The sequence below is a fragment of the Haemorhous mexicanus genome, chromosome 9 (assembly GCF_027477595.1).
Source record: "Haemorhous mexicanus isolate bHaeMex1 chromosome 9, bHaeMex1.pri, whole genome shotgun sequence".
Taxonomy (NCBI): Eukaryota; Metazoa; Chordata; class Aves; order Passeriformes; family Fringillidae; genus Haemorhous; species Haemorhous mexicanus.
In genome coordinates, this window is record NC_082349.1 from 10,435,032 (window position 1) to 10,448,280 (window position 13,249).

Here is a 13,249-nt window from a genome sequence, read left to right on the forward strand (position 1 = left end):
AAAGCCACTGATTAGGGCTACGTGTGCTTCTTGAAACACTCCCATCATGTGCATTTCTGAAGTGAAGGGGATGGGTGTCCCAGGTTTGTATATTTGCTGTGCTTGTCCTGCCGTGTGCGTGGCCTGGTGTGGTAGTCGATGATCGGTGTGTGCCTGCTGCTCTTTCACAGCCTCTGAGGCACGGGAAGTATTTTGCATCACTCCCAGCACAATGTTTTAAAACTAGGCAGTATTTTTTCATGGCATGGTGCCCAGCTAGTGCTACTTGGGGATGGTGCTTTTCAGGCTGCTGTGGTTCCTGGGAAATTGTCTTTGCTGTGTTAAAGTGGTCTTGTCTTAGCTTTGAACAAAACCTTCCTGATAAAGAAGCAGTGCAACTCAGCTCTTCTAAGAGAAGGACGCAGGACATGCTTAAATCTTGTGGGCTTTTTCCCCTTTATGCCAAGCTTGCTATGCAACCATCCCTGTGTTGTTTTTTTTGGTCAGTGCACTTGTTGGCTGGCAAAATAACTCTTCGTAACATTATTTAGTTCCTCTCTGTCAGGCAGAAATGTGCTGTCATCAGCAGCTAGTTGTGATGTCTGTAAAACCCTGGGTATTCATTTACATGCACTAATGTGCCCTTTGTACCCATCCCAGATGTTTTAGTGTCGTTGGGAACATTCATCATTTGTCCTGCTCAATATCAGGTGAAGAGGTTGGGACTTGGAATGATCTGATAATTCTGCAACAGGGACTGCACTGGCTGTTTGTCTGCCATAGAGAGGAGTGGATGTGAAAAAGGATATAGTGTAGTTGCCATCTTGCAGTGGAAAGGTAATACTTGGAAATGTGTGTGTGTGCTGTTTTTAACTTGGTCTGAGTGCTAAACTTCCCCCAAACTGTCAAGCTTAAATTGTTGTTGGCTGTGTCAGTAGAGATGTTCTGGGTGGTTAAATATATGTCAATAGTGCTTGAAGAAACACATTGAACTGTTGATGTCTGATGGTCTATATTTCTCATCCCATGTGTGAAAAGAGGGAGATTCTGCCTTATTCTTGATGTCTGGGTCCTGCTGGAAAGATCAAAATAGCTTAGTGGGTTTTGGCAGGGAGAGATGATGCTAGTGGTGAGAGGTAGGAACCAGCCTGGGAGAAAATGATTACTGAAAGTTTTGTTAAGGATGGCAGGACAAGGGTTTTGAGCCTGCTGTCAAGATTTCAGGCGCAATGGCAGGCATGAAAAACTCCCAAGGACCACAGCGGTAAGTTTAGGAGAAAAGTGTCATTTGCAAGATGTGGATCCTCCTTTTGTTGGCCCTTTAAGAAGGGACTTGAGCTGATGAAGCACTTCACTTTCTATTCCATACTCTTTAGAAGAAAAAAAAGATACTATTTCAAGAGAGTGAATAAGAGAATCAGTGAGTGTGAGCAGGGGTCTGCAAAACGCAGCTGTGAGTGCAGGCTGGATTGCTGATTGGGGTTGTGTTTAATGCAGTGTTGATAGGTGTATATAAGATGAGGTCTTCGTTGCAAAAATGAGAAAGGCAATGTTCTGGCCTGTGTCTGCCATGGGTAGGAAGAGCGGTTGGGAATTTAAACAACAGCAAGGGAAATTCAGATTAGACATTAGGAAAAACTTTCCAATGATAAGACTAATGAAACAGGAGGATAGAGTGAGTGCCTGGGGAGTATGTGAGTCTCTCTTATTGGAGTCGGTAAAAACAGCCTAGACAAAGTCAGAAATTATTTAGGGGGTGATGATGCTGCCCTCAGGCAGGTGCATGGACTAGATGTCTCTTTTAAAGCTGAAGCTCCTGGAGGCATGTGATTAGATGGGGATTTCAGCTTCTATTAAAGAAAGAGAAATGGTCCCTCACCCTCAGAGTTGTAAGGCAGCACTGGGAAACAAGAGCCATATTTGATGTCAGTGCAGAACCCAAAATGCAACTCAAAATTTATCTTTGAGGAAATCCAGCCTTTGATATTGGGCTTCAGTGCCCGAGTGTTGGAGGTAGGCAGTATGATTCACCTGAGAGCAGGGGGAAGAAGAAACATTGGACAATCAATGGTCAGGCAGCAGAATTTTTCTTCACGTCATCTTATCCCAGTGTTTCATGCTCTTCCCATATTCCTTCCAGTTCTCTTGTGTTTTGTTTTTGATTTGTATTTCCCTTCATGCTTTTCTAGGATAAAGTAGTACTTTTAAATGTATCAGATTGTTAGGTGTGTGCTTATGTGTATTTTAAGCTAGGTAGTGATGGAAAAAAGAAATTTGGAGGTCAGCTGCTTCCCCAAAGACCTTTTGAGAGGTTTAATCAGTAGACAGAGGAACTTAGCCAGGACTGAGGTGCTGAGAGGCTCCGCAGTGTGTGCAGGCAGACATCCTTTGGAAAGCCAGTATAGCCCTGATTCAGCAGAAGTCCTGCTGTTCCACACTGGAGAGGTGGTGCCTTTATGGTACTTGTTTTGGTTAGTTTAATAAAAATTTAGAAGTGGGGAAAAGACCTATGAGGTCATCTTGGTTACTGCCCCTGAGGGCCAGTGCAAGGCTGCTCACTTGGTAATGGCTTTAGTTAAAATAATAATTAAGGCAGAGGATGGAAAGTGGGGAGGCAGATCTGTTAGGCTAGTGCTGTCCTTACTATGTCCCTTTTCGATTTTAATTGCCTTGGAAAAAAAAAGAAAATCACAAGGCTTTAAAAGCTCTGATTCTCTCTGCTCTTCAACGCCCCCACACCCTCTCCCCGATCTTGGAGGCATCAACTCTCATCTGTCAAAGTGTAAATCAGCAATTAAAACACAAACAGCGAAATGCCAAAGATGACCCGAAGCACAAAGCAACTGACAAACAAGTCCGGACAAATCGGCGGATAATTTATAAGCATTGCCCTAAAATCTAATTATTTGGCAATTCGAATTTGCAGCCGGCCAGGGCTGTGCAATAAATTTAACCCGCCATAAATTATTTAGGAGCAGCCCGTGGTGTAAATCAAAAACACGAGTGTTTGTTTAAGAAATAAGCTCCTTGTGCATAAAATGATTTTTTTTTTCTTTAAAGAGGAGGGGGGGAAAACCGTCCCTGAACAAAATGAGCTGATGCGAAGCTCTGTCCCTCCACAGACACTCCCTTGCCTCTTCTGCCCTTACCTTTTTTGAAGGTGTAAACGGTTCTTTTGGTAAGAAGTTTTATGCTTTTCCTTATCAGACAAAATCCGTTTCTCTCAACAGCCTCTGCTTGTTTTTATTGCATTTTGAACAGTCAGCTCTGATTTTTATGGGCATCTTTTATTCTTGTGTTTATTAAACTTCTTCACATGGGGGTTAGAGTGAGGGATAAATTATTCTCTGGTAGTTTTTGAACTGAATAGGCCATACGGTCTTCCTCAAATATATAACTCTGTGTCCTGAAGGGTGCCTTGTCCGCTTTTTGTACATAGGCATCTGGATTAAAAGGTTTTGAGAGCTGGGAGGCTCTTGTTGGGCACTTTGTTCTTTCTCTATAATGATAAGCAAAAAGGATAAGCAATAAGATTCCTCTATGGGAATTAGGGTAATTTCAGGTGCTTTCTTCTCTGATTGGAAATTGTTTAGCAAGTATAGTCTTATGCTTGTTCATTTCTTCTACTAGCAAGAAGATCAAGACAGTTGAATTGATGCATCCCTACTCTGGTGTTAAAGGGAAGGGAGTTTCATATAGGACAACTGAGTAAGGAAGGGCTGGGTTTATAGCAGTGCTTTCACATGCCATTAAGAATTTTTCAAATCTCTCTTAGAAGAAAGTCCCTAGCCATTCCACAGTTACCCTGCTGCTGCTCAACCCACTGGCTAGGGACAGCGAGATTGCACAGAAGACTTCTTCTACCTGGAACTTTTTTTTTTTTTAAACCCTTGGTTTTTCAGAAGGACAAAAGTTCTAAGGAAGCTGTCACATAGATTTGCTTGGAGTACCTTGAAATAGTAAATGTAGGAGTGTTATAAAGAGAGTGGACCTGGTAATGGATCTGTATAAGCCTCTGGCACTGTAGGTTCCTATTGTTACTGTGTTTGGGGGCACAGCTGAGGGGAGGGACAGGGTGCTGATGTTTTTTTCTTTAAGCGTGTTAATATTGATTTTAGAAGCTCTGTGTTCCAACAATATAAATGCAAATGCGTGTAATTGGGAGCCTTGTGCAGAATTTCTCAACAGAAAACATGTTCAACTTCTCTGACAATGAAAAGAAAATAAAAAGCCGCTTATTTATTGGTAGTGGTTTAAATCCTGGATTTCCTTTCAAGTTACTTTGCAGTGCTAAATAAAATACCTAATTGCAGTGCTCGCAAAATTCAAATGAGTACATTTGTTCTTCTGGTAGCTTGCGGCTATTTGCAGCCTCTGGACACCCTCTGCATTATTTTAGCACATCCATAACTCCTGGTTGTGCTATAAGGAAAAGCTGGCGGTGGAGGCAGAGGGAAGGCTTAGAAGCCCCAAAGGCTGCTGGCACAAATCACTGCCAAAGTTGGAACATTTACTCAGTGTTGGAGTGGATATATGTGAGGATCTCAAGGTAACACTTAGGGATGATCAGGCTCTGATAGAAGAAAGGAAGTGTCAGTGAATCTCTGCCCTTAACTCCCTCATGCTGCTTTCCTCCACCTTTCCTACCAGGGAAGAAGCAGTGAAGGTCCTTGAATGGTGGAGATGGAGCTGAGCATATTGAGCTTACTGGGCTGCTGTGAAACATGAGAGAGCACCCGGCTGCCTTCCTACATCACAGTCTCTTGGGGGGTTGTGTGTATGAGTGTCTAAGTGCTCACCGTTTCATAATAATTACTAATGAAATTCTAGATCTGTAATAACATTTCAGATATCTAAAACAAACCATATGCTTGTTAAAAAAAAAAAAAGAGAGAGAGAGAAAAAAAGTGGAAACAGATCTACTTTAAGTCATAAATTCTTGGTAATAGAGGCCTCTTTTCTCCCCCCTTTCTGTTTATGTTTGATAGATATTTTTGTTTCTGCAGGAATGTCAACTCTTAATTTCATGATGTATCATGGGCTTAAGAAAATTGAATTTAATAAAGGCAAAAGATGAATGGCACCTTTAAAGGTCCCAACACTTGTCTTTATTAGCAGGACAAACTGCAGGGTCTCCAAACACTGCTTCTCTCCAAATGAAAGTTTAAATGAAAAGTACAGCAGTGTCACAGGTTAAATTTCATTGCAGGACTGGCTAACGTCGTTAGTGAGGAGTGGGGCTGATTTCATGGGGCTGGTATCTGTTGCCTTAGATACCAGTGGAGCAAACACTGCCAGAGACTGGAAAAATCTCCGCTATAGGAAGCGTGCAGATAAACAGCCTTTTGGGAAAGGTTCTTTACCACTTGTTTCAAAAACTGACCCAATAAGCCCAAGAGAGTGGCTGCACTTTCTCCTAAGATGCTATAGCTGCCTCTGGGGTTCCGCCCCTGCTCCTGGCCATGCACTTCTCACAGACCTACAGTAATTCTGGATATTGTTACATTTTCCACATTTTTTAAGTATGGCTTTTTATTTCCTCTGTCTGTCTTAATCCGACCCTCCTGGAAGTGCTTTTTGCCTTTGGTTCTGGAAGGCGAGGTCGCCTTTGTGTATCAGATCAGCAGCAGGCTGTCTTTCAGTCTCGCTTTGCATCCAGCCAGTTGATGGCCCCTGAGGATGTTTGTGGTCCCTTAGGGTACATCCCAGCATTGCAACACAGCCCTGCTATGAAATCCAGCCGGTGTGTGTCCCTCTCTGGAAGGGGAAATGTTTGTCTTGCCTTGCCATGAGCTCGCCTGCTTCCATGATCACCCTCTGGGTGGGATGCAGGCCTAAAGGGCAGCGAGATGCCCCAGACCCATTTGAAAGATAGAATGGTGTTATTCTGAGGTTAAGCCTGGCTCTATTATGGCAGCCTGTCTGTTGACTTCAAACTTTGCAGTCTGTTTTCCTTCTGAACAGAAGTTTGCTGCTTTCAGAGCCCGTCTGTGGTGGCCCCTTTGAGGGGAGGATCAGCTGTATCCAGCATTTCTTACTCTCTTGGATTTCTCTTGGGTGGCTGAAGCTGGTGAATTTGGCTGTGCCACAACAGGCAAACTGGCTAATACTCAAGTGTTTGGCATGCTTCTTCGTTCCCTTGGAGCCCCTGCGTCAAGTTTGCTCTCTTTCCTGGGAAAACTTGGTGACTCCCAGTGGGGTGGCATGGCAGTAGGGAAGGATGTGCCCATCCATCTGCTCTGCCTCACCCAGCACAGCATGCACAGGGAGTGGCACAGCGGACCATGAGGAAATGCTTAAGCCATGCGTCCTGTGCAGCTTCATTGCTCAATGTCTACACCTGGGCACTTCCACACTGTTAACACTTTATTTGATTTTTACATTTTTTTCTGACTTTCCATCTCAGCAGCACATGCTCTCCATGTGCCCTGGTCTGGGCTGTGCCCCTGCTGCACTGGGGAGCTTCTCTGCTCTGTCTCTGGGCTCTGCCCACCATGGAAATTGGGTGTTTCTCTTGGCTATTTAAATTATCTGTTGTTTCCATTTACCCACCCAGCTTCTTGCCCTCCTGCTGCCTAGTGGGGTGGTGATGTCATCAACTCATATGTGTAACCTCATGATAATTTCCGCCTGCAGGTCATGAGGGTTGCAACCACGGTCCAAAAAAGTGTGTTAGTTCCTCTGCAGCGGCTGCATTTTTCACATGCTAATTTTACTCACAGGAGTTGGATTTTTTTTTCATTTTTTATTATTTCTTATTTGTCTCTTCCAGATGTTTTCAGGCAGTTTTTTTTTTGTTGTTAAACTAATTCCATTCATGTTTTAAAAATTTATGAAAGCACTAATAAAAATGTCAAAGTGGTAAAAATGTTAGCTTTTGCTCTGCTTTGATTAAATTTTGCAAACTGTTTTTGAATATTAAAAAGCAATATTTTTTTTATTCTCTCTCCCTCTCTCTGTTTTTCTCCAGAAGTGATTTGAGAGGCTTGTTGCATGGATATCACTCAGCAGGCTCATTTGCACTCCAGAACCTTGGTGCCATGGATCTCTATTAAATAACATAGACAAATTATTCTTTAAAGACACCAAACAAATTGTCACTTCTCCTCTTACATTAAACTAGAAGGAAGAAAGGGAGTGGAGAAGGAGGGGGGTGAACACAAAGGATTTTATCGCTTTTATTCAGTGGGCGGCTTTTTTAATTTCATGTATATTTTTTAATAATTGAGAAATCCATCGCAACTGGATTTGTTTAAACTTTTTATTAACAGGTTCATGTAAATTTTTGATTGCTGATTATTCAAATAATTGAACATTCTTCTGATAAAGGAACGTTTTTATTTCCCTATCAGCATAAATTGGCTACAAAGAGGAAAATGAAGCAGGGCTTGCTACTGTGCTGTATCCCATAGGGATGGATCTGGGGGGAGCTTCTTTCAACTCCTCTTCCCAGTCTGTTGGAGGAGGGCAATCCTCAGCCTCTCCAGAGAAGGAGGTGCTTCATGCAGTAGTCCCTGTTGTCTGTGTGATGGTGTCCTCTAAAAGGATGGTGGGCTGGAAAGGTTGAAACTGGTCTTGGGGAGTGCACAGCCCCTGTGATGTCCTTGCCAAACAGCTGTGAGGCCATTACGAGTACAGTTTCATATTCCCTGGGTAGCATGTGAGACTGGTGTGAGACCACCTTCCTTAGGTTCAGCTTAGGCAGCTGCAGTGCTGAGCACAGAGACCTCCTTGCAGCCTTTCCTGGCTGCGATGAGCATCAGCACCATCCTCGTCTGTTCTGGTGGTGTTGGATGTTCTCTGTGCTGTGGCACCACCTTCCCACTTCTGCTGAGCTTTATGTTGAGTTTATTTTTGTTTGGGACTATCAGGCCACCTTGCTAGATGGGATAAATTCCAGCTTCATTTCTTGTTTGTTTTAAATGAACAGCTTCTTTTCTCTTTGCCCTATTCAGGAAATCATCGAATTCCCTATCCTGAAGCTGAATGGCAGGACGATGGAGATCGAATCCACCTTTCACATGTATGTTCAGCCTGTGGTGCATCCCCAGCTTACGCCCTTCTGTACAGAGGTAAAGTGCAAAGGTTCCCTGGTGCTCCAAGAGTCTCTCTGGGAAGCAGGTTTCCATTGCACCAGGGACTCAGGTCGCCTCTTCATGGTGCAGCTGCAAGGCAGTGTGTCATGCCAGCCTTAGGTTAATGACAAAGAGAATAATTATTTGTTATTGCACTAATGTGTAAAGACCTCAGTTTGGATTCATAAGTAACTCTAGCTGTGATCTGCCAACTAAGATAATTGTATTTACAGCTGAAAAATGTCTCGATTGGGTGATCACCAAATAAACACACTCATGTTAGCCGATGTTCAAAATCCTGTAACCTCTTTATGAGCTCTTGAAATTTTGCTGTTCTCCTCTGGTGGGGAAGGTCAAAGAGAGCATGGACTGAGGAAAGACAGTGCTGTGCAAATGTGTGGTTCAGAGGCACTGTAGGCCTGTATGTTATGATCAGAGTGGTAGGATAATTCATGTTTGCATTTTTAAGACTTTCTTTTTGGTGTTGTAATTGTGGGCCACTTGAAATGATTGCTGGAGAAGAAATGATTGCTCTTTACTTGTTTACTCTCATTGCTGAGGACAGTTGCTTTTGAGCTGTGGCCACCTTTCCCCAGATATGGAATGAAGGTGGTAAATGTGATCCCTGAGGGTTCAGAGGAGTTCAGGAGCAGGGGTTTGGTTTTGGTGTTGATTTGGAGTGGTTTGTTTTGGTTTTTTTTTTATTCAACCGAAAAAGTTAACTGTTTTTCCAGGTGTGTTTTCCCTCTTTGCCCTAATCATCAAAAGAAACTTTCAAGTTCCTTTTGCTTTGAGCTTTTCTTCCTGTCAGTCCATTGGTCCAATTTTGGCCAGCACAATTGCTAAAATACTGACTGTGGGAATCAGTGTATTCAGGCTCTTCATTCTGTCCCTGTCTTGTCTTCGACACGGGTGTGTTTTCCCCTACTTCTGTGGCTATAGCCTTAAGCCTGTGGAGCGCTTGTCCCACCTGTACTAGCCTGATGAAAAATGACTCCACTGTGTTAGGTGGAGTCCCCTCCAAAACCAACCAGCCCCTTCCATATTTTCACATTGTAAAAACAAATACCTATTTTTATTCTGCTGTAACTCAAAACCGTCTGAAGGTATTTTATTTAAACTTAAAAAAAAAAAAAGACTAAGCCCAGAAAACATTATTCCCCAGAGAAGAGCTTTCAGAAACCTATAAATGTGTGAGAACAGAGGGTTATAATGGAAATGGTTTTGCAACCTTAATGCTAGAAGGCTGGGCAACTACTTTGGCTGTCCTTATCCCCATGAGACTTGCTGGACATATGCTTGTACAAATGTGATAAATCTCACAGCTTGCACCTGATCTTTGCTAAAGACAACGTCATCTTCTAGAGCTGAGCCCAAAATGTCGGCCCTGTAAGTCACCTAAATTCTAGAGAGATATTGTCTCATTATCTCCCAGTAAAACTCCCTTTTCTGGAAATTTCTCTATTGCATCCTTTCCCCTGTTTCTAAAGACTGCAGCTCTGTTCTTGCACAAGAGTCTGCATGACTTGCTTGGTGCGTGCTTGTGGTTCAGCTTTGTGAGCTGAATGGAGCCTCCAGCCTGCTGCAATCTAGGGATATTCAGAGGTTCTCTAGATGATGACCTTGTGACCAACAATCAGCCCATCTGATGTTCCTGTACTGCAGTGACGGTTTCTTGGTTTTCTCTTGCTCTTGGGGGTCTGGACCAGGTGTTTGTGTCTCTTGTGTGGGGCCTTGAAGCAAGTGAAGCTGAGTGTGTCTGTGTGTCCGTGATGGCTTTTGCAGCTTTTGCAGGATGGGCACAGGTGTCCCAGGTCAGCATTCTGCTGCAGACTCTGCCGTGAACCTTGGTCTGGCATCATGTCCAGAGTTGGGTGAAAATGGGCAGTACTGAGGCCTGCAGGCAAAATGATTGCAGAACCCCCACCTGTGTGTATCAATGGTACAAAAAGGCTGCACCTACGAGGTTTGGCAAGTCCTCTGTTATTAACAGCATGGATTAGGAAACTGGTTTTAATCCCAGCCTTGGTGTCACTGACTCCTGGTCACCCCCACATCGTATCCCTTGCTGCTTAGTGCCCAGCATGGCCCCTGTCCTTACTGGCTTGGCAGTCCCCTGGCCTGTTGCAGGGGGCTGCCAAGAGGTCCAAGAGTAGGATCGTGGCTGGAGGTGTGCTTGTTCCTGGGGCCCGTGTATGGGGCTGCATTTGAAACCCTACCCTGGGAGCCAGTGGTGAACCTTACTAAACAGTGAGTGCTGCTAGGTAGGTGCAGAAATCATCCCTGTGCCACTGGTGTAGGTTTGCTTGAGACCTCAGGGACACAGCCAGGATGTGCTCTTGCAGAGCTGCTGCCTGAATTGCTCCAGCACTTGTTATCGACTTTCTGCTGGTTTATGTTTTCTGAAAAATACTAATTTTGCTAAATGCCAGTAAAGGGCTTTGTCTAGGCACCTCTACTTACAAAGGTTGAGATTTATTGGCCTCTTTGTCTACAAAGAAAGACCAGGCCTGATTATCAGATGGTACACCAGAGACAAGTGCTTAGGTAATCAGCAAACTGTCTCGGAGTAGAAATACGATGATTTTCCAGATAAACTCTCTAGCAAAAGCACTGGTGTTGACAATACATGCAAGCCTGTCTGCTGTGCTGCTGATTTCCCCTCTCCCCTCTGCCTTTGCTAAGCAGTAGATCTGCTTGGTGTAGACTCTCTGTGGAAGGGTTACTGGGGTTGCTTGACATTACTCCTTGGGTTTGGATTACCTCTTTCATCACTCTTCCTTCTTGAAGACAGCAGCACAGCATGGGAAGGATACTTGGAAGGGTGGAGAACTTGTTGCCTCCCTCAAGACATCGTTTTGTTTACCTTTTGGTGTGTCTGTGCTCTCCCCTGGCTACAGGATGTTTCTCCAACTCCTCACATCAATGGCCAGGAGCTGTCTTCCAGTGCTGGCTCACTCTGAGACCTCATCTCATCCCCTTTCTCCTGACCTGCTTCTGTAAAACAACAGGTCATGAACCTTGGTTATTGTGAGGGGAGAGCTGAATACTTACTTAGGTAGAGAAGTTGTTAAAAGCTGTTACTAGGTGTATAAAGCTCATCATGCCTTTTTGGAAGATGCAGATGATTTTTCTGGTGCCCAAGAAAGTTCTTGCCAGGAGCTTAAGGAGAGGTTCCCTCTCCATGCAAGGTGCTTGTACTGATCTTTCACGATACTTTGCTCTCTTTTTATGACCAAATTTTATTGATTTTTTTCTTCCTGAAGGAATAGACAATAAAAATACAAAAAGATAAAGGCATTGTAGATTGATTATATTCCCAAGTACCTCATGCTTCTTGGGATAACCAGTGAAACTTTACAATTGTGCAGTTTTATGTTTTTATACTTTTTCAAAGCTGCAAGACCAGATGCAAAGATCCAATGCACTAGGGTGGATGTGGCAGATGGACATAACTGATAACAAAAAGTATTAGAAAGGATAAGAGAGTAGAAATCTGGTCCAGATTGAGCACTCTGACCTGTATTGAAATGTACCTATGGAGCAGATACATTCCTCTGTATTCATGTGTGTGATTTCTGCAGCGTGAATCTTGTGTGCGTTTGCTTGGCAGTGTGTCCTTGTACAGACAGGCTGGTACTTTGCTTGGCCTGGCAGGGAAGGACAGAAAGAGTTTTGGGCAAGAATAAACAGAGACTCTTGTTGGCATCTCTGCATCTGCCTCCATATCCCTCCCTCCTCCTGTTGGGAAATGTCTGGATGAGGCCGTTATGCCCTGTCCTCCCATGGCATCAGGGGTGCAGTGCTCCACAGATACAGTCCTGAGGGTGCCTGGAATGGTAGAAACCATTTGCATCAGTGCTGGCTGAGATAGTGAAAGGTCGCCTGTCATCCTTAGAACAGAAAAGACTTGGACCTCTTGGAGGTTCAGATGAGGGCCATGAAGATGAGCAGAGGAATGAAACATCTTTCCTGTGAGGAAAGGCTGGGAGCTTTGGGGTTCTTCAGCTTGGAGAAGATAATACTCCCAAGAAACCTTATTGTGACCTTTTAGTACTTAAGAGGGCCTATAAGATAGATTTTTCAGCTCAGCCCCATTGTGACAGGACAAGGAGTAATGACTTTAAACTAGTCAACTAAGTGTACAGAAGAAGATTTTTACATTGAGGGTGGTGAAACAATGTCATAGGTTGCCAGAGAAGTAACATTCAAGGTAAGGTTGGACAGGGCTGTGAGCAACCTGATCTAGTTGAAGATGTGCCTGCTCACTATGAGGGAGATTGGACTGGATGAACTTCAAAGGTCCCTTCCAAAACAAACTATTCTATGTTCCTTTCCGAACACACCTTTCAGTCACTTCCAGAGATTGGGGTTGAACTGCTCTCTGAAAAGCAAAACCAGCACTTTGCAATAGGTGAGCTGTCCACCTCTGCCAGAAGAATACATGGAGAGAAAGATGACAAGAAAAGCAAAAACCATGCCAGTGAGCTTTAAAAACTGCTCTAAAGAGCCATGCATTAGTTCCTCAAATCTATTTGCTTCTCAGAGTATGGAAGTCTGTAGGTAGCAGCTGTTAACACAGTTAAAATAGAGATTAATTTAAAAACAGTTTCTGAAATATAAAAGAGTGTCTATGTCCCTCCACTTTCCTAAAATTCCACTTCATAATGGCATGATGAACTTGAGAAACACACCTAGAGGAACTCTGCATTCTTCAAATTAAAATGCTTTCCCTAAAAGGTAAGTATTGCCATTTCATGGGAGTCACTATGAGAAAATAATCTTTCCACTTACAGTTTATTCAGTGAGTCAGGTATTTGGTATTCATTAAATGTAATTACAGTTTAATTGGAGTTTAATATAATTTCTTTTTCTGTTCTCCAAGTTCAGTGCTGTAAGCCAAGCAGCCAAAGAAAGTGAGAGGTAGAAACCATTTTGCTTCCTTCAGTTGCCACATATTTAATAAAGCAGACCCCTCTGGTTTGTGAGAGGACTTATCTTGTACAACTAGGTTGAGCTGGTCTGTGTGGAAGAGTTACTCCTGGGTGATGGTGGGGCCATCAGTACCTCTCAGCTGGATGCTATGACTTCAGAGACATGAATGCTTCTAGGTTGTGCTTGACCTTTATTTTATGAAGACGTGTGAGATGTGTAGCTTCAGGAAAGCACCATATGAAGTGAAATCCCATAGTGTG

General features: G+C 43.5%; 1 protein-coding gene across 5 annotated transcripts in view; it reads left to right on the top strand.

Moving 5' to 3' along the window:
- ERI3 (ERI1 exoribonuclease family member 3) overlaps positions 1 to 13,249 on the top strand; it is a 129,840-nt gene that overhangs the window by 16,191 nt on the left and 100,400 nt on the right. For 4 of the 5 annotated variants that reach the window (XR_009487482.1, XM_059853971.1, XM_059853969.1 and 1 more), the window contains exon 3: positions 7,935 to 8,051. Coding sequence is in view for 3 of the 5 variants with exons in the window: in XM_059853971.1 (XP_059709954.1) it covers positions 7,935 to 8,051 (117 nt within the window). In the remaining 2 variants the exon portion in view is untranslated. Of the gene's footprint in view, positions 1 to 7,934; positions 8,052 to 13,249 lie in introns of those variants that run through there. The other variant, XM_059853972.1, reaches the window with a different exon arrangement.